General features: G+C 34.8%; 1 protein-coding gene across 16 annotated transcripts in view; it reads right to left on the reverse strand.

Moving 5' to 3' along the window:
* Positions 1 to 477: 477 nt before the first annotated feature.
* Positions 478 to 22,299, reverse strand: part of PICALM (phosphatidylinositol binding clathrin assembly protein) — a 125,709-nt gene continuing 103,887 nt past the window's right edge. For 8 of the 16 annotated variants that reach the window (XM_020993685.2, XM_020993686.2, XM_020993690.2 and 5 more), the window contains 5 exons: positions 20,385 to 20,408; positions 18,592 to 18,651; positions 17,200 to 17,304; positions 3,078 to 3,180; positions 478 to 1,844 (listed from right to left, as the gene is read on the reverse strand). In XM_020993685.2, the coding sequence (XP_020849344.1) occupies positions 3,088 to 3,180; positions 17,200 to 17,304; positions 18,592 to 18,651; positions 20,385 to 20,408 (282 nt within the window). In that variant the 3' untranslated portion in view covers positions 478 to 1,844; positions 3,078 to 3,087. The remainder of the gene's footprint in view (positions 1,845 to 3,077; positions 3,181 to 17,199; positions 17,305 to 18,591; positions 18,652 to 20,384; positions 20,409 to 22,299) is intronic. The other 8 variants (XM_020993693.2, XM_020993700.2, XM_020993692.2 and 5 more) reach the window with 2 other exon arrangements.

The following is a 22,299-nucleotide window of genomic DNA, read 5'->3' on the forward strand; positions in this document are numbered from 1 at the left end:
TTCAACTGTAGCCAAAACCCCCCAAAACCTATAGTCATAACATAACCAAATTCTTGACAGCATCAGTAAAAATCTAGGAACATTTTACTTTTTCTCATCATGTATCTCAGACTCTACTGGCATACTACATGATATGGAATCCCAGTTGACCACTGCTAGTTACATAGCTCTGAAGGCACCTTTGTTACATTCAATCACAAAATATCCAAATTCTAAGAGAAATATTTCCCCTTGAACTTTCCCTTCTTTGGATAAAAAATAAAAAGTTAGGCACATCAACTACTCATTTTAAAGGGCTATTTGGCTTATCAGTAAAAGTCCAGAATGTAGCCACAAATGCAGAACTGTACTATATTCCTGGACATTTAAAATCTGAATAGTTGCCATTTTATTACATGAGCAAAACAATCAATTGTGCACATTTTAAAGAGCAGAATGAAAAACAAAACAAAACAAAGCAAACACCTCGGACCAAAATACTGTAACAAAAATTTTGTGGAAGCTGCATTTTATTTGAAAATCCACCCATTTTTGCTAACATACATTTTAATATTGTAAACAAAAATAGAATCTGCAGAGACAATGCAACAAGTATGCTTAACTCATGTATAGAATTGCTTTCCTACTACTGACTGTCCTTCTTAAGGCCCCTCTCAACCCAAATGTTAAGATGTATTTACACAAAGCACCGATCAACAGTGCAGCTTAATTCTCCGTTAACTAAACTCTTGCTAGACATCTGTAAAGACACTATTTTCCCTTATTTAAAAGGTACATGATCATAAACCTGGCACAAGCCAAATGAAAGGTTCCAGGATTTTGCCCTCCCCCCACATAATACCTCCTAGAGTTTTACTGAAAAGAAGGAAAGTCTTTAAAGTGAAAGCAATTTCTCACATTCATTTTGGAGAGGCCCTAATGTCAAATGTAGAATAATGACATGCCAAGCACAAAGCAATAAAGTTCCTTCCAGATGCACTAATATGGAATTAAAAATGTAGTGCTTTTCCTAGTCAGCGAACTGTTCCCTTGCAAAATCTAGGCACAGAATTGACTATACGGATTAATGCATTCATAACTCTTCCCTAATTCCCATACAGACTGAGAATTTCTAAGAGATTCATATCTATGGACTTGCTGTAAAATATTTAGTGCTCTGTATGTCAGCTGAAAAGCATTCTGAATCAGAATCATTTTTGTGGATAAAAATCAAACATACTGTATACATCCATACTCATTTTCATAAGGAGGTTTGATACCATATTAATGTTACTTAAATTGATAATCATAAATAAATACAAATACATAAGGAATGTCTACTGCAAACTGAATATATAATTTTTTTAAAGAAAAGTTAATTTTAGTTACTGTTTCTACATTTGAAGATTGAAAAGAAAGGTACTGCATAAGAGTTATGATTTTGATCCCCGAAAAGAGTCCTATTAAATTACAGTCAAGGACACACACAGCTCTTCATTCCATACAGCTTTTCCAAATATAAATTTCACACTTTCTGAATAAGGGCTTCTCTTGGTAGGTTACTGATTATGGGTATTAATAAGGAGTTGAAAGAACTGAAGGGTTAGTCACCAAAAAGACAGATCTTAGTCTTAAATCATGGCAATTCTTGGCTTTATATTGTACTGATGCTTTCTCCTACAGACTAGTCCCAATAGCTGTCATGGGCCCCTCATTGAGTTCCTGCAGCATTCTAATGGAAGAGAGGAGAGTTTATGAGACAGCAATTTGGATCTTGCTGGAAGTAGGGGTTTGCTGCTTGAGCACTTGTCTTTTTGGAACAAATGATTCCATTCTCTTCCACTGGATTATTACATAAACTGTATCTAGAAAAAAATAAGAAAAATCTAAAATTAATTCACGGCATTACAGGATCTTTCCACAGAAATGAAAATGTTACATGACCATTGGCATTCAATTGTCACAGAAGTGCTCATAGCATGCTTGTCAGAAGTCCAGGCTGTAAAGTAAAGCAAGTATCATCTTGCTAATCAGAGCAAGAATTCACCACACTGACACTTAAGAAAAAAAATGTAAAGTAGTACAACTTTTCTATTACAAATTCATAAAATATTTCAATTAAAACAAAAATTCCATTGTTTCAATTCTGTAAAAACACAATTTTGGGGGGAAAAGTTTAGAACAGTGTTTCTAACTAATCAAATAATAAAATTCAGATACACACCCCCCCATACACACATCCTTAAACCTAACTTTAAATCCTCCAACTCTCTCTCTCTAAAACTTCAACAGGAAAACTAGAATTCAGTGTTCACTAAATCAATTCTTCTACATTTAGGGAAATTAAAGTGATTTGGGAAGAATAATAAAGAAATATTTTTCAACTGGACTTGGCTTCATTCAAGCAAAACAAAAAGAAAAACCACCTGGCATTGTCCTTAAAAATGGCTATCCAAAGAACCTAGTAAATTGTTGAAAAATCTACCAAGTGCAAGGTGCCCAGCATCTAACAGGTATATCCAAATTAGAGATGATAATCCTCCAGGAAACAAAAACCAACAGATTAAGTACCTAACACTCTTATTTATGGTTTTCAAGTACCCACCTGTTTTTACACAATACTGGGGGAAATGATGCTGACAAGTACAGGAAACACACATAAAACAGTAATCCTTCAGAGATTCTTGTAATGAATTCTTCAATTAGCCATGATCATATAAACATCATAACTAAAAATTTGTTCCTAACCAAGATCTAATACAATCTGCCAAAACTACATCACTCTCTTTATTTCCTTCAAGACATTGGTCTAGACCATCCATTTTAAAAGGATGCTGTATGAACCCAACCATCCACTGTTGCGATGAATGAATGTTATTTGGACATGAAGAATGATGCTTCAATTTCATACTTTTCATTTACAATAAAGAACTTTCCCAAATGTTTGCTCATTTATTTTGGGAAAGGAAATTTAGATTCCCTTAAAGAAACAAACAAATGGAGAAGGGGAGAACTGGGCTTAATGGCAATTTTAATATATATATATATATGTATGTATAGGTCTTAGAGTCCCCATCTCCCCCAACAACAAGCAATACCTAAAGTGTTTTATAAGAAATCCTCCAAAGAGAGCTCTGCAAAAGGGTCCTTTCCTGAAGCTCTGTGAGGACTGTGACTGGAGGGACTGGATGCTGCAGACAGCTGGGGGAAAAGAAGACAGAGAAAGGGAAAGAAAAAAGGTCTCAGAATGACAGAACATGAAAGTAGAAAATGTAATGAAAGAAGAAGTGGTTTTGGTTTGTTGACTTGGATAAATATAAAGGCAGCCTTTGGAGAATGGAGGAAAACAAAAAGTTTGGTGATATGTGAAGTGAAAGGATATCCAATGACATGTTTCTTTCAGAAAACAAGCTTCTTACTACAGAAGGTCAAAAGGAAAATTATTTTTGCCAAAAGGGGTCAAGACAAGTTGACCCCTTGTTAAGACAAGGGTTGTTCCTCTCTGTTCCCCTCCCTCTTTCCCTCATTCCCACCAAAATGAAAGAAGATAGATCCATTTTCTCTTAAGTACATCAGAGTTGAATAAACTCTTTCAAAATTGAGTCTGGTTTCAGGATATGAAACGTATTGTCTCTCTCCTTTCTCAAAGAGGTGAAAATACTGTCCCTTAAAGCACAACTACAAAATATTAACATATATGACCTTCTTCCTTCCTCTTGGTCTGAATATCTTTCAACTGGACCACACAATCTTAGGAATTGGAAATGTCCTTGGGAGAGTCATTTAATCTAACATCCCATGTACTTAACTAAAAATGCAAAGTCGAGGTTCACTGATTTAGTTTCTTGTATTTATGTAAAAAATTCTCTTGACAATTTTTGTTATTACTTAGCTACACTGTATGCTAACTGAAAAGATCAGATGAACTCAGAAATACTATCAAGAATGTGTCTACTCTCCAGACCTAAATATTCAAATTTTCTCTTCTCATATGATCTTTAACAAGCTACCTTCTTCAAACTTCAACCTAAATTTTAGCTTCAATTAGCACAAAGCTGCCTAAAGAAGGTAAATACCTTCAACTTAATCTTCCACCCCAATCCTAATGACTTTTTACAATGTATCAACCAAATACAAACAGCAAGTATGCTAAGTCTTGCTCTTTCCTATATAATAATGATGTTTGTTATATTGATCTCCTATCAATCTAGCATTTAATCCCAGTTGACTAACTGAAAATAGTGTCAATTATATCTCAATATTCAAAAGTTATACGGATTATGAATCTCAAAGGCTGGTAGTTCAGACTTGACTGTCATTCTTTTTATTCTTCTTTAAAAAGAAAAACAAAACAGTAAGGCAGGATAGGAAGCCATTGGCAGTTTTGAGCAAATCTCAAAAATTCCAGAGTTATGGACACAGAGTCCAATTTGTAGGCTTAGAAAGTTTTGAGCTGTCACATCCATTATTCTTGTTCCTAATTTACATATTGGTTTCATCATAGGATGTCCAGTAATGATCAGAGATAGTACAGGAAAGAGGAACAATCATAGTTATAATGGTTTGGAGGATATCACACAATATTGCTTAGGAATCCCATTATTGTCCCCACAAAAACATAAGATACATATACATGCAAGCACATGCGTGTAAGTATGTATGTCTATGTGTGTAACCTCTTTTTAGCCCAAATAGGGCAATTTTGCAGAAGCCTAGTTTTGATTGTTCCCTCCCCCCAATGACAGGGAGCTCTATTATCACTGGGATGATAAAATAGTGATTACAATTCCTTTCTCTCCCTTTTGTTTCCAAACTGAAATCTTTGCTTGTTGCAGTTAGTAATTCTAATTATTAATCTCTTTGAACATACATAACATTTGAAAAAAATTTATGTTCCATATGGTGTTTATTAGAATTTATTTCTAAGCAATATTATGTTTTTTTAAAAGTTTCTGAATTTGGCCCATCTTCTAAATGTTCAAGAGTTTTACCATCTTGTATTTAGAAGTCAAAGATGCTTACAACTGATGCACTCATGTTGAAGATGAAGTTACCTTATGAAAAAATGTTTCAAATGAAAAACAATAGAATCTGACAAAAAAGCAACCGGTAGGAAAAGAGACAAATTAGGAAAGTAGGGCTTAACAAAATCATATACCATTTCCATGTTACTAAGGATAAGGATATCTTCAAGACTATGTACAGGTGAAAGAACAGGCAGCAACAGCTATAGCTCTGGCTTTCATGGCTGCCTGATATCTTGAAGCATCAGTACGATAGGTACCACTCATAACTCAATCCGAGGGGGAACTGAAAAGTTGGCAGCTCAGAGAAACAGGTAAAGGGAGAAACAGAAAGTGACAATAATAGCACTATTGCCAAAGCCAGGCACAGCTAAATAAGGTCAGATCAGCCAGCAGAAAAGAATAGTGAAAGTGGTCTTTATGTGGAAAGCAACAATTAGGTTGGTAGGCCTTTAAAACTTTATGTGAAGTTTAACTGAAAGAATAAGTATTAACAGTCTTACTGAACATTTGAAATGAATATGAAGAAGGAAAGCCCGTAAGGAAACAAAGCAAGGCCAAGGAATTGTATTAAAATATAAGGTCTTTTAAAGAAACACTACCCTTTTTTTTAATCCACGAATTATCAGCCAACATCTAAGTTGCTACTGAGATAAAATAATATTACATATACCATTACAAGAATCTCTATCAACAAAAATCCAACCCTCAGGGCTATTCATTTCAAATGATTTCCACTATACCAAAATAAATATTCAGTCAGTTTGCTGCAATGGGATCTGACCTGCATAATATTTGAAATGGATCTTTAAATCAAAGGGGAAAGGCAGTATTAACTCATCATTTGATTTGCCTCTCAGAAAAAAATAACAAGATACGGAAGTAAAGCTTAATGGGAATCAAACTATCAAATTTAGAAACAGATAACCAGGGGCAGCTAGATGGTGCAGTGGACAGAGCACCGGCCTTGGATTCACGAGGACCTGAGTTCAAATCTGGCCTCAGACACATAACACTTACTAGCTGTGTGACCCTGGGCAAGTCACTTAACCCCATTGCCTAGCCCCCAAAAAACAAACAAAGAAACATAACCACAGAATGCTCTTGTACAGATCTTAAGAGCTGAAATTATTTCCTCTAAGTGAAATCCTATTTGACTCCTGAAAACAAACTGATCTTTAAACAGAAAATCTTACATTTCAAAGAGAAATTAACATATACGAGGTCCCTTTGTTCATGTTCCAGGAAAGGAAAAGATTTTTCATACAATTAGCATAAAGTAAAGATTCTCAAAAAAATGTATTTCAGCTTTAGAGAAAATAGAGGCACAAAAAACATAACCTCCATTGTTGATATACTATATATTGCAAAAACAAAAATGGATATGGCATTACTGCTGAGGCTAGAATAATACAAGGCCAAATCTGAAAATATGACTGATAAAATTAAAAGTTATTTTTAATATCTTTTAACATATTACGGGGCCAACAAGGAATCAATGCTTTTTTAAACTAAACCACACATTACTGGAAAATTTTAAAAATTCCTTTTAAAGATATTTATGCAGACTATCAAATTTTACTTCCAAATCCAGAATACTTGGCATCAACATTGCCAGGCTGCCTGTAGATGGATACGTAGATGTAGATGGACCACACTGCCAAATACTGACAGTTAATAAGAAGGTTAAAACACAAAAACAGTCTCTCATTTTGAAACACTGACAGCTCAGCTTCTGAAAATGCTTAATTTACAACTATACCATTTTGGAAGAATCAAAATACAAGTGGAATTGGCCTATAAACATACAAGCAATATTATGTATCAGTCTTCCATATTTAAAGATGATGGTATTATTTAGTTGTTCCTGTGTGAGGAAAGAACAAAGACAGATATTTGATTTCTATAACATACACATGTGAAGTGAATATGGTATGGTTTGATTCAATTAATGCTCATTAGGGTCAGTATGGTTGGCAACTCTTAGAACCATATTCTGATGCCTTTCTTGTTGCGATCCATCTTGGATTATGATTATTACATATCAGGTGTGTTAACATAATTATACTGCTGTTTTTGAAGCTATCATCCCATCCTATTTTCAGCTGCCCCAGTGGCTTACCATACAACATCCTGTTCACAATCATTCTCCTGATACATTTAGCTCTATGATACTATGCTAAAGCAAACAATATATTGGTCTTAGAGATCAATTATACTTTACTACTTTCAGAGCTTATGCAATCATTTAATGTTCACAGCCTAGCTCACTGAACACAACAAACTGTTGCTCCAAGAAACCAGATACAACATACAAAATGCTGGCCACACAGAAATTTAGTTCTTGACAATAATGACCCCAAAAAGCATTGTCTTGTAAGTCAGATCTAGGTTTGAGTCCCAGCTGTTCTACTTAACTACACTGATGACCCTGTGCAAGTCACAGTCTTTGTGAGGCTTAAGTTTCACTATCTATAAAATGGGATGGAATAATGCCAACACTATGTACTTCCCAAGCTTGTTGTGAAATTATTTGTAAACAAAATGCTATATAAATGTGGCATAGAGACAACCCTGAGTTCTTAATCTTACAGTCAAGCTGGCAAGACTTAGAGCATGGGCTCTAGGAAAAGACTACCATTTAAGGACTAACCTATCTAAGTTCAAAGATGTTCATCACCAAAAGACTGGCAATGAAGGTGACTAATTTTGGGGTGGAGCGTTTGTGAGGAGCGAAAATGGGATGGCAATGAGAGTTGTGGTGGACACACATACCACAAGATACAGCAGTTGACTAGATAATAGGAGATGAAGGAAAGTAAGGAGTAGAAGATAATGCTGCTGTAAACCTGGGAGATGAAGAACAATGAAAGTTCCTTAGAGAATTTCAGAAAAAGGTTGGACTTGGGGGAAAAGATACTGACTTCTAATTTGGACAAATTAATATTAAAATGCCTATTGCACACATCTAGTAAGAAGCTAAATCTTGTAATTTCTACTTTTATAATATCTCTTACACTTATTCTCTTTTCTCCATTCACACTGCCACCAATCTAGTTTAGGCCTAATCACATCTCAGTTTGACTGTTGCAACTGTTCAGCTTAAGTCCCTCCCTTCTCTAATCCATCTTTCACATAGTAGCTAAAATGATTTTCTTGAAGTGCAGCAAGTCTGACCACATAACTCTCCCACTCAAAATCCAATGGTTTCCTATTGCTGCTAGGTCCACACATAAGCTGCTCTGAAAACCTTTCACAACTTGGTCCTGATCAACTTTACCAACCTTGTTATACAGTATTCTCCTTTCTACACTCTATGGCATAGCTAAATTGGCCTTCTTACTGCCATCATACATGACATTAACACCCATCTCCACTGTTATTATGGTTGGTTGTCCCCTATGCCTGGAATGGACTCTCACCACAACTATAGCTATTAGAATGCCTTGTCCCTTCAAAACTCTATTCAAGTGGTATTTTCTAAACACAGTTTTCCTGATCCTCCTGCTATTATAGTGCCATTTCTCCACCCAAAATTTACCTTGCATTTATTTATATATATTTATTTACATATATGTTGGCTCTCCCAATAGAATTTAAGCTCCCTGAGGGCAGGGATAGTTTGTTTATTTTAAAATCTCTACTGCTTAGCAAATTGCACAGCACATAGCTGCTGCTTAATAAATGCTTGCTAATTGACGGAACCAGTTAATTTGATCTTATACACAGTTGGTGATATAGGACTGGAACTCGAAAGATAGATTAGGGCTTAGATATAGAGATGAGTGATCTTTATAGAGAAAAGAGAACCCTTCTATAATGAGGTCACCAATGAGACAACAGAGAAAGAAAAGGACTCAGGGCAAAGGTTTGGGGTGCACTAAAGATGACTCAGCAAATAACAGGAGGAGAACCATGAGAGAATAGTGTCACAAAAACCCATAGTGGAGAAAGCAACCAAGAAAGGTGTCAACAGATGTTGCAGAGAGGTTGAGAAAGACTGAGAAAAGGCCATCATCAGATTTGGCAATTAAGAGATCACTGCTAACTTTGGAGAAAATAGTATCAGCTAAGTGATAAGGTGAGGACTCAAACTACAGAGGGTTTAGCAGAAAGTGAGAAGGCAATAAAAGTATAGACAGCTTTCAAGGAGTTTGGTTGAGAAAGGATACAGTGTATTTCTCAAGAGAAAAGGAAATTTGTAAAGCAAATTCTTTTTCTTAAAGATGTTCAAGGACTACCAAATAATTTGAATGGTCAAGATATTATGAGGGACTAAAAACAAACTTCAACAAGACAGTGATTATTATATGAACAGGGTAGGAACTCAAGCATTATCTAACTCAGGAAATATTGCAGACAAACAAAGATTTTCAACACTAACTTCAGCCCTGTTATAGACCAAGAGAACAATATTGTGATCCAAAATTATACAGGGAATCAAGTAGTCTTAAAGATATTCTATAGGAAGAAAAGGCAAACCAAACTTTCAACATCAGGGAAATTGACACTATCCTTTAGAGTGCCCTACCTGATGTACAAAGGTCAGGGGAAAATATACTTGACAATAAAACCCAGAATGTCCATTACATTGTCATGAAAACATGAGATAATTCAAAGAATGTTATCTGGTTGAAAACTTCAATGTATATTTAAAGAAGCTTTCAGTCAGTCACAAATATACCTGATCTTATTTTTTAAAATAACAAACAAGTTCTAAGAGATTAAAAGTAGAAATTCAGTATTTCAAAAAGAGGTAGCTGAAGCATTCTACCCTACATATGAACAGAAAGAACAATGAATTTGTAGTCAGAAGACTTGGATTGAAATCCTGGCTCTGAAAGAATATATGTGACCTTGGGCGAGTTAACAACCTAACAGCCTTACCTCATCATTCATAAAATGGGGATATGGGCACTACCTATTTTAAAATCACCATGAAGAAAATGTTTTGTAAAACTTAAAAAAGAGATATAGGTGAGTTACTATTAATAAATAGTATAATTTGAAATAATAACTATGAAATCAGGATAGGAATACACTAAAGGAAATAAAGTTGTAGAAATACCTACTACATACTAAACATGAAACCAACCAAAACAGAAAATGTAAATATGTTCTTAAAAATTGTTTTGTTTCTCAACTATATGTAACATAATAAATACAAGTTTCAGGTAAATATGTTTTGTACTTTATATATACAGTAGGGCCCATTTCAAAACAAGCATTTTGAAGAACATAGTATTCAATGGAGAAGGGAATAATTTTATATAATGCCTACTATGTGCCTCGTGCTGTTCTAGATGCACTATAAAATATCTCAGTTGATCCCCACAACACTCCTGCAAGGTAGGTACTGTCATCATCCCCATTTGACAGTTGAGAGTACTGTTATTATTTCCACTTGACAGTTGAGGAAACTAAGGCAAGAGAGGTTAAATGATTTGCCCAGGGCCACACAGTTAGTAAGTGTTGGAGACTGGATTTGAACTGAGATCTTTCTGGCTCCAGGCTCTGCACTCTCATCCACTGTGCCACCTGGCTATCTCACATATTCTGTTTTCAATGAAATCACTATATAGACACATTTGATTCTAGAGGTAACAGAGAGCCACCCAGACTGAAACCTTTCACAACTTGGCCCTGATCAACTTTTCCAACATTATTATATACATTACTCTCCTTCCCACACTCTATGGTATAGCTAAACTGGCTTTCTTGTTGTCCATCATACATGACACTGTCACCCATCTCCACTACCAAGGAAGTAATATGGGCAGGCCTATCCTTTAGAAAAATCATTTTGACAGCTATTTGGAGTATGATTTCTAAGGGACAGAGACTTGAGGCAGGGAGACAAATTAGGAGGCCATTATAATAGCCCAGGTGAGTAGTCATTTGGCCTGAACTTAAGTGGTGGCCATATGGAGGTAGAAACAAGACTTGGCATCTGAATGGATTTGTGTGTAGTGTCAGTGAGGATTCCAGGATGACTCCCAGGATGTGAATCTGGGCAAATGGAAGGATGACAATGTATTTGATACAAATAGGGAAGTTGAAAAGATGGAGTAAGTGGAAGATAATGAACTCTGGTTTGGACATATTAAATTTGCTAGGCCTGTAGAACATTCAGTGGGAAATGTCCAATAAGCAATTGGTAATGTGATTCTAGAGCTCAAAAGAGAGACTAAGGCTAGATATATGTATCTAGCAGTTGTCTGCACAGACATGATAAACCACAGGAATTCATGAGGTCACCAAGAGAGAATATAGATAGAAAAACTTAGGGGGGTTCATGACAAAGCCTTGCAGTAGATCCAGTCAATGTGACAAGGCTGACAATGCCAAAAAGGAGATAGGTAAAAATGAGATAACTGTCACAAAAACAAAAACAAAAAAACCTAGAGAAGAGAGAGTATATTTAGGGGGTAATGGTGGTTAACAGTGTCAAATGCTAGAGAGGTCAAGGGGCTGAAAAACAAGGTATCATTTGTGACACTAACTCAAACATCCCAAATCAAACTCTTTTATGTTATCTATCTAAAAGTTTGAATGAATGAGCTACACTGCTGACAGTGCAAAAAGCCCTTTTTTATATTTTTAAAGGGGAAAAAAAAAAAGAAATCCAGTTCTGTAGAACAGCTGACAAATGAGGTAACTGCCAACAGTGACTATTCACATGCAAGCACAAAAAAAACACGAAACCTAAATATCAAATAAAGAAGTTAGTTCTTACATATTCAAGAAATTCAGTAAAAGAGACCATTTTCGTAGGACAAATTATTTCTATACCAAGAAGCAACAGTGCCCCCCATTGAGAATAGTTAACGGCTCTCACAAAAAGTCTTTGTTTCCATTCAGACACTTTATTGATGTCAGACTTACTTTAAAATCAGCCATCACAAAACAAATAAAACAGCTGAGCCATTCTGGATCTCTAGACACAGCCCCTATAAAATGCCTGACAAAGGATCAGTTATCATCAGTACAATCAGAAAACCTAAAAGAACCTATTTCTGACCAAAGAAAAGGTCCTACTACTCACTATTAAATACACCAATTTTTCCCACTGCACTCGCTCTTTAATTGACCCAATTATTTATCAAATAATTCAATACAAATATGCATAAAGGAATGGCTACATTTTCTTCATAAAACACAAAATAAATCTTAAAAAGCAACTTCACTATTTTGAAAAATAAAGAGAAAAGATCTATCCCACTTAGACTTATCTAGGGTTGATAAGTCTCCAAAGTCACGTGTATCTTCACAGAAATTAGAAAATTAGGAAGACTTCTACACATTATCAAAAGCGCTTTATTGATTGTAGGCAAGAAGAGGCTCAGTAATTGCACCAGTCGGTGATAACATCCTAATATTATAGTCAGCAACACAACTAAGTAGATGAGGTCGTACAAGAGAGAATATCTTTCATGCCAACTTCAATTTTTCAAGTAGTGTTCATGGGAGTTATATGAGGTGATACATACAGAAAAAAAAAAGAGAAAATAGTTATATTTTAGACCAACAGAAGAAAATTTACAATTAAGTACCTCAGACACAAAAAGAATAAGCCTATGAAAAATGGAAACAATGAAGCTGACATTGAGGATTAGACAAGAAGAAATTTTCTCATGTTTTTCTTGTGGGAAAAAACGGAAAGGCATGAACAGTAACATAGCTATGCGGCTTCAAAACTAGGCGAACAGCCAGATTCAAATATGAATGGTTTAGATGGACTTGTGCTTAGTTCTGTACCATTTTATCGGCAGCTTCGGTAAAAACAGATAGACAGAAGAGTGCACTAAATTGATAGCTGACACAAAAGCAGGACACATAATTAACACACTGACTGGCAGAATCAAGATCTAAAGAGACACATGCAGGCTAAAAGGTTGGGCCAAATTTTTAAGATGAAATTTAATAGGAATAAACGTAGTTTTATTCTTCAGTTCAAAATATCAATCTCATAAGTACAAGATAAGGAAGCTTAAAGGGCAGATTATTTGAACAAGATACAGGGCTTCTGGTTCACTGCAATGCATAATAGTAATATGCCAGTAAAGAAAGCTAATATATCAGACTATATTAAGCAAGATAAAACTGCTAAGGAAAAAGGATACTGATTCCATACCTTAGATCACATCTGATTATTGTCTTTAGTATTAGGCACCATATTTTAGGAAGGATATTGATAAACTAGAAAGCTTCTAGAGGAAGAGAAGTAGGTTGTGTAAGACCTTAAGGTTTATTCTATATGGGTATCAGTTGAGGAACTGGAGTTGTTTAGCTTGGTGAAGAAGACTCAAGGAGAACACAACTATCTCCACCTGAAGTGTTATTAATATACAAAAGAGGAGTTTAATAATCAAATCAAATCAAATCACTTCAGGTGTGAAAAGTTTTTATCTTTCTTGCTTGACTTAAAGTTTCTCAAAATATCATTTGATATCTGACTCTCTTTCATTGAGAACTCTGTTGTGTTTTTTGTTTTGTTTTCAGTGAACACTGGTCAGCCCTTCATGCTCATATTCACCATTATACCACCACTAAATGTTTTAGATTATTTGCTTGAGTAGATGTAGGGGAAGGGAAAGATGAGAAAGGAGGGAAATTAGTCAGGAAAGGTTTCTTGGAGGAGGTTAAGTTTTTTAAAACAAGTCTTTTTTTTGGGGGGTGGGGCTAGGCAATGGGATTAAGTGACTTGCCCAGGGTCACACAGCTAGTTAAGTGTCATGTGTCTAAGACCGGATTTGAACTCAGGTCCTCCTGACTCCAGGGCCGGTGCCCCATCTGCTGCACTACGTACCTGCCTCTAAACCAGGTCTTTGAGGAAATGGACAGAGCATTGTGGCCTTTAAATTGGGAAGGAAAAAGCAAGGAGAAAAAGAAGAGTATAAACACCATATCTCCTACACAGAAATGAGCAAGAAAATTATTAGTATTAATTATTCATGAAAATTATTAGTACTAATAGCTCACATTTATACAGTCCTTTGCTATTTAAAAAGAGCCTGCTAGAAAGCAACTTTAAAATAGTGACAAACAATAAAGATTGGCTTAGATGGAATAAAGGAGACAGAAGAGTGAGAAACAAAGTCTATGATATTCACATAATTGTGGAAATCAAATAAATTATTATTTTTCATTTGCTCACTTGTTACTATTAGAGTAGAACCTTGCGAAGAAACAGGAAGACAAAAAGAAAAATTGACTGAATGCCTGGAATATAATAATATATATACTTTCAATACAATAGGGAGTCATTGTAGACTTAATCAGAGGAGGGAAAAGTAATGAAAATACCGTTTACAGAATATTATTCTAGCAGTTGGGGGCAGAGTAAATTAAATGGGAGGTTGTTCAAATATAAGACACTCAGAAAACCTGAAATAGGTTAGACATTCACATAAGAAACTTGAGGCTCAGAGAGATCAAGTGACTTGGCCAGGGTCACAGAGCTATTAAATGGCAGATTCAGGACATAATCATGTCCAATAGGTTCAGAAGTGAGCCTGTGGATGAAAAGTAAGAACTGCACGTTTCTGGGTTGCCTTAACACATTTAATGAGCTCTGAAGTAAAAGGGTCAGTAGAGGGGAAGAAGATGGACAATATGGTGGTAACAAAGTCTTATTCATCCACATTACCATCACATTCCTAGTCTTCTTTTTCCTTCCCTATGAGGGTTCTCTTTCAAATCAACAATGTTTTAGGGAAGCTGCCAATCCTTAGTAGATTTATTCTCTTATTATGGCCTAATTTCCTAGGTGACAATGTAATCTTTCCTTTCCTAGAATAAATCACAAAAACATGTTCCTGTTATTCACCCCACCTCCAGCTTACCCTTTTAAGAACACTGAAAGCCTGGAACATTTTTTGACTTTATGAGATTATTAGCAACTCAGAAGGCAAAAGGTTTAAGAAATACTGGTACAAATGCAGATAAATGAATTCTAAGGCTAGTTTTTAAGAACATTTAATGAAGGAAACTAATGCAGAGACTCTAAAGTAGAACATATTTTAAAATGCCAATGAAATTCTTGACAGTTACAGGAGATACATAGCATTAAACATCTAGGTCTGATTAGCCATTCCAGCAAGAAGCCCAGAAAACATTGAAAGATATCCCATCAACAGACAGGCAGGGTAATGCAATACAAGAATGCTGCCTGAGCTACAACACTGATGCAGTCTCCACTCACTGATGCACTCTGCTGCTTCTAAGAAAGATAGCATGTAGAAGTGCTTCTAGGAATGCACTGTGCTAAACCTTTGAAACTACATTTTAGAGACAGTAGTGAATAAATTTCTCAGCTCTGATTTAAATATCTCCTTTGGGCACAAATCTGTGCTCTTCTCTGGGTCCCCCAAAAGGGCGAAATAAAATCAGCTTAAAAATAGAAATAATACAATTTGAAATTCAGGTGGAACATTAAACAATATATCTTTTCAATGAACTCACTGCATCTTGTTCTTACCTTTATTATTAGACTTTTATCACATTACACTCTGTGTTAGCTATTTGTGTATGTCTTTTGTCTCATATTAAATTATATATTCCTTAAGAACAGGATGTGCCATTTTTGTATCTCCTTTGTGCAAGGTCTTTCAACAGCCTATTAATGGATGCTTATTGAATGAAGAGATGGATCACTTTTTTTTTATGAAATCAAAAAGACTCAAGAAATAGTGCTAAAGATAAAGAATCAGAGATTAAAAGACAAGAATGAGGAATTTTATGACTATATAATAAGGATGGATAAACTGACTGAAAGGAAAATTATATATATTTTTTAACAAGTTACTAGAGTAAAATGGCTACTTTAGTTGTTCAACATTTTAAAATGGAAATCAGTACTATCACTATTGGAAGGCAGAGAGTCAAATACTTTTACATTAAAAAAAAACTTATGAAAACTATAAACTTGTGGGGGGGAAAAGGGAAACCAAGCTATAATTTCAATTACTCCAGACAATTTATAGCAATGTATCCAGCTTTCTTGTGAAACTTATTTTGAAAAACGAAAACGTCAATTTAAAGACCAAGTTGATCAAATTAACTTCAATATTAAATAAGAATATTTTAGAGCAAAGTATTAATTTAAATCAATCTGAGTTTTACCTCTTAAGCGTAAAGACCAAATTCAGTTAAATGTCTAATTACAATGTCCTTTTAGAACAAAAAAGAAAAAACTGTAGAGGTAGAGAAAAGAAACTCAATTCAAATTGAACAATACGAACTTAAACACATGACCAATAATAAAATGTATGTATCCTTCAATTAGAAAAGATGCAGCATGGGGGCAGCTAGGTGGCGCAGTGGAAGAGCACCAACCCTGAAGTCAGAAGTACCTGAGTTCAAATCTGGCATCAGACACATAACACTTACTAGCTGTGTGACTCCGGGCAAGTCACCCAATTGTCTCACATACACACAAAAAAAAGACACAGCATGTAAATTAGCCAATGCTAGAGGGGAACTGTGCTCTCAGATCATGCTGATCTGCAAACATTATCTGCAGCATAAAGAACATTTATTTGCCAGGTAGGGTTAGCTAGCTAAATTTCTGTCACAAATGAAAAAGTCTACATACAAGGAAAGATAATGTATGTAGACAACTCTCAAGTCATTAACTATAAGATTAACAAAAGAAAAAAAACCCCACACAACTTTGAAAAGGAAGCAAACTTGAAAACAGCAATAGTTTGGAATTCAGTCACATGGTATTCTATGAAAGCACAAAAAAGAAATCAAAGGATTGAAGTTATAGAAATTAACCATTTTAGCCAAATAGGTGATGTTATGGTTATAACAGATCAACAATGTGAGATATATCAAGACCCTCATTTAAGACAGACCAAATGGACTAAATGCTGTTACTGAGCATATTATCCTTTGGTGGAAGAAAGAAGATACCTCAAAAATGCCTCATTACAGAGGGTAAGACTAATGAATGACATATTTGGGTTCATACAAGAAAACCATGCATAAGTAACAAAAAACATCTTTCTTAACTTCCAAATATATACTTCTAAGCCCCAGAATACCAATTTACTAAGAGCTTTACACTAATCCTTCCACAGTAAAATTTTAGTTCTCTGATTAGTAAACAATGAAATTATCTCCACATTAAATTTGGTAAACTCTTCCCAGATGAAGCCAAGTCATGATAACATTAAGTGTCCTACATTACCTGTGCTCCTGAAACAGGGCCAAAGGGGTTTGGTGGTCTCATGACAGGCTGGCTGTATATTAAGGTTGGTTGTGTCATTACAGGTACATTTCCCATCTGAGTTGGCTAAGAATAAATCATAAAGTTAGAGGACATTATTTGTCAATGGATTCTTTCTCCCTTTTAAAAAAGAAAGCTACAAGAATTAAAAATACTATAGTACTTTTGGTCTGGTTCAAAGGAAAATTAAGTTTGAATACATACAATAGAATAGCAGCTACAGACTCCAAGAAGGTAAAGAAGCTAAGGTATTTCTCAAAGAAAGTCTTTCAAAGACCCCCAATTTTATAAAAGATGTAATGCCTAAATTACAGGCCTTGGCTAGACCAAGGATTTCTAAATTTTATTGGCTACAGAACCACAGGAAAAGTTACAAATGTAAGAAAAGAATGTCTCTCCTAAGAATAGTATAAATCAAAGTACAATTCTTTTTTTTTTTTTTTGGTTTGTTTTGTGGGGGTTTTTAGGCAATTGGGGTTAAGCGACTTTCCCGGGGTCACACAGCTAGTAAGTGTCAAGTGTTTGGTCAGGGACCGGATTTGAACTCAGGTCTTCCTGACTTCAGGGCCTGTGCTCTATCCACTGCACCACCTAGCTGCCCCCCAAAGTACAGTTCTTAAACCTACTAGCTACATGCCCTCAATGCAAAGTGAAAAATTCAAATTAACTCCCAAGATCTCACTCTCAAAAAAATGTCAGGAGGCCTAAAATATCTATGAATACTCATTACAGAATCAACTCTTAATTGTTCTAGAGTATAGTAACATAGATTTATTAAAAATCACTACCACCCACTTACAAAATTAAATTAATGAATGCACATCTATTAAAAGAGTACACACAGGCTATTACTGTTCTTTCAATAAAAATTTTAACTTTTGAACTCTTGTTATATAATTAGGTCATTTGCAACAATACAGATAGCATACAGATAGATAGATATAGATGTGTGTGTGTGTATTATATATATTATATAATATATATATGTTATATATATTATATATAAAGATACAGACATAAATATCCATATAGAGAAATATATAGCCAGAGGCAGTTGATGGTGCTTTGGGCCTGGATTCAGGAAGACCTGAATTCAAATTTGGCCTCAGACACTTGCTGTCAGTGTGACCCTTGGAAAGGCCCTTAACCTCTGTCTTCCTCAGTTTCTTCAACTGTAAAATGAGGATAGTAATACCATCTACCTCATACGGTGGTTGTGAGGATCAAGTAAGATAATATTTGCAAAAAGTACCTGGCACAGTGCCTGCAGGAACATAGTAGCTGCTACATAAGAACTTATTCCCTTCCTTCCCCATCCGCTGCCAAGCAAATTAAACCCAAATGAATACTTACTATTCCATATCCTATCATTCCCGTTGGTGTTGTAGCAGGATAGGCCATTACAGGTGGTGCCTAATGCAGGGAGGGGAAAAAAAATAATTTAACAACCAGAAGTGATTCAATTATGTACAATTTTAGGGCAACAATAATAGCAATTGTAAAAAAAAAAAAAGAAGAAAAGAAAAGAAAAAAAAAGCTTTGCTAACACAGCCAAGACGAAGTGGCACTTATAAACATCCAAAACTGGGATAACTCATTTTTTTTAAATGATCTGTATGTGTAATTTAATTGGAGTAAGGAATTCCTCATAAATTCCTGGTAAACAATCTCCCTCCTCCAATATAGTACCTGCTCTGCAACTTACAGTTCTGGAAAGCAGCCTGGGGCAATAAGAGATTTACTGACTTGCTCCGGGTCATACAACCAATACATATATTTATCAAGAGCAGAATTTGAACCCAGGTGTCTATCCACTAGGTCACACAGTCTTAAATTAATGGCCAATTATTTACAGTTTTTCCCTGGGGGCAAAAAGGTTCCTTTCAGTTAACAACAACAACAAAAGGCAATTACAAACTGAAAAGACTCAACCTTAGATAAAACAAGACCCAAAGAGTAACCATCTACATTTGGTTATAAATAACAAATGAGGTTATTTCTGAAAGCCCTTAATTATAAAGACCTATTAGTACAATAAAAGTATGCTAAGAAAACTGATAAAATTAAATGTTAGATACTTAATTCAGCAATAACATAAGTATTCTGACCAATTAATAAGAATAACCTTCTCAAAATGAGAATTTAGCTCAAAACTAAGTTGCTAGTAACCTTCATGATTATTTAAAATGTTTTAAAAGAGTTATTATGCATTATAATGGTGTGATTGAGCATTTAATTAAGTGAATTAATCACAACTATTAAATAAAAGAGTTTGCATTCCACTTGTTCACTACTGACACAAAAGCCATCATTTTTGGGGGGAGAGGGGAGGGAGACAGGGAAGACAGAAAAAAAAAACCCTAAACATTTTATATTTTAAAAACTAAGCTTTTTAAAAGTTGTTTTCCCTTTTAATTAGAGTTTCATTAATATATCATATTCCATTGTAAAAAATAAGTATGTTACATAATCAGGGTATTTAATCTTTTGGGGAAGAGATTTATTTTATCACCTTAGTAAGATCCCCTTATATATATCATACAACGAAAATTCACATTACATAAAGGTGAAAGACCAATAGCACAGCCGGAATTATAAAAACACAAAAATGGAATTCTGCGATTTAAATGGATGCATAAGTTAAATGAAGCATGAGTTAAAATAAGAGGTTATTTTGAATAAAGTTTAGTATTTAAGTGAGCACAAATGACTTATTGGTCTCTCCCTACTTTAAAATTAAGATCTGCCATGTTAAGTCAACAAACTGTCAAATATAGCATAAGCCTGTGAGATTTCATGCAATTATTATTTTAAACACACCACCACAATCAACATCCCCCTTCATTCAGAACTCATCAAGTGCATTAAGGCAGCACAGACACATACAAACAATAGACACCCAGCTATCTGGAAGCAAATGGCAGAATATTAAGCAAGAAAAAAAATTTGATATTTCCCATGCCACCACTGGAATCAAGTCTGCAGCATACCCATGAAATCAGTATATGCTAGAAGGAATTTTTTGGCACATTGAAGATCTTAATATGAAAAACGTGTAACAGCTGGAAGGTTATGAGATTCTGCTACAGCAGTGGTTAATAACATGCCAATTTTATTGCAAAAAGGCTAGTTTTTTGGTCACTTACGTATTGTGGAAAATGCATGCCATTCTGTTTTCCCCAGGAAGAACAATTACATAATGCAATAACACTGGATTAGAACAAGTACTTACACAACAGAAAATACACAGAGCATTTTAGTTCACATGTACATTTAATATCTACCTAAAATACAAATGCCTATAATTCAAGTAATTTAACAAAGGGACATCTACATTAAGACCAACACTGCCAAGGTTAAAAACAATTTCTTCTGCTTTGGACTTTTCTGTCTACATGTTCTTTTTTTGTTTTTGTTCTTGTTTACATGTTTTACAACAAAAAAGCCCACAATCAATTGGTTGTCTAAAATTCAGAAGCCATGCAGTAAAATTGATATTCATATTACACTAAACCTTTAGCTAACATCCATGGCAAGGAAAGATTAACTGGCAAATTCATTAGCAGAGTCTGGAATACAAATACACTTCATACAGCCCAAAGGAATAAATACATTTTTTTAAAAGACTTTAAAACCTTGACAGTATTTACGTATTAATGGAACAGGTTAGAAATGTAGGAAAATGTTACAAGCAGCAATTCTGTTCAAGTAGTAAAAATTTCCAACACTGTAAGTAAACTTTGGTAAAATCTGACATTTAGTATGATAAAACATAAAGGAAATAAATAAGGGAAGGAGGCGAGAGAGGGAAAAAAGAGAAAGAGAGAGGTGGTAGGGCATAAGACAAAAAGAAAAGAGGAGAAAGAGGGAAGGAAAATGAAAAGGGCAAAGGAAGCAAGAGATTGTTCCCAGCCTACTGTATCATCATACAAATTATCAGTAGAGAAATTGCAAATTACTTCCACCTGTATAAAAGATCTGAATTGTTAGCATCTTAGCAGCCCAAGTTTAAGTGCCTGTGCTAATTCCATATACATTTGTAAGAAGTTGAATGGTGTAAAATTATTTTAAAACTGAAAAACACTTTTATGATATACGAAAATTTATATTAGCTTCCCATACGAAACAGTCACTGGGTAATTCTCATCTGTGATACTGAGAATTCTTTCAGATAAACTGTAATACAATCCTATGTATGCTTAGTTTGACTACCAATAAAAAATCATAGCCTCGAGGAAGTGTAAATTTTATTATCTGCTACTAGTGAACCTTGATGAGTCTTCAAACAATATTAAACAAAGACTTTTCAAGTTTACTTTTAGCATACTATTTACTAGCTTTTGTCTTTAATCCAACCATATGCTGATAGCATGCCTAAAACCAAAGAAATCTGGCAACAGATCAAAGAAACTGAATAAAGGAATTATCTTGAAGTGAAATAATAGGGATTAGATTTGTAATTTCACTAATCCAGGAAACACTCTCTACCAAAGAATGAGCACTATCTCTCTATTCAGGTTGGTATTTCTTCTGCAATTTAGCCTTAGAGAGCTAACTTGGAATACAAAGAATTTATGTGACGTGTGTGTGTGTGTGTGTGTGTGTGTGTGTGTGTACACAGCTGCTATATATCAAAGGCAGGACTTCGACCAAAGTTCTCTATCCATAACACCATATTTTTCTCCGAGAAATAAAAAAAATTAAAAAAAAAAAGAATTTGTTGTTCTTTTTTACATGAGCATGTTGCTACTAGTAAATCAGTAGGAAATATTTTTATTTTTCTAATAACTCACTGAAGTCACTCAATAGTCAATCGTCCTCAAGACAGCAGGCCAAATGACAAGGATAGTTATAAAGGAAAGACTCTCTATAAAAAGCTCAGCTTGGAAAGTCATTAAACATCTGACTTTGGCCTCTTTAGCAACATGTTCTAACCAAAAGAATTAGCCTGTGCAGAAGAGACCATAATGACAACAAGAAGGTAGATTTTCATGTTCATTAAATGTAGAACTAACTCTAACAAAAAAATTCTCCTCTAATCTTGCCAAAGTTAATTCTTTT

Source organism: Phascolarctos cinereus, unplaced genomic scaffold (genome assembly GCF_003287225.1).
Source record: "Phascolarctos cinereus isolate Bilbo 61053 unplaced genomic scaffold, phaCin_HiC Scaffold_726;HRSCAF=1367, whole genome shotgun sequence".
Lineage (NCBI taxonomy): Eukaryota > Metazoa > Chordata > Mammalia > Diprotodontia > Phascolarctidae > Phascolarctos > Phascolarctos cinereus.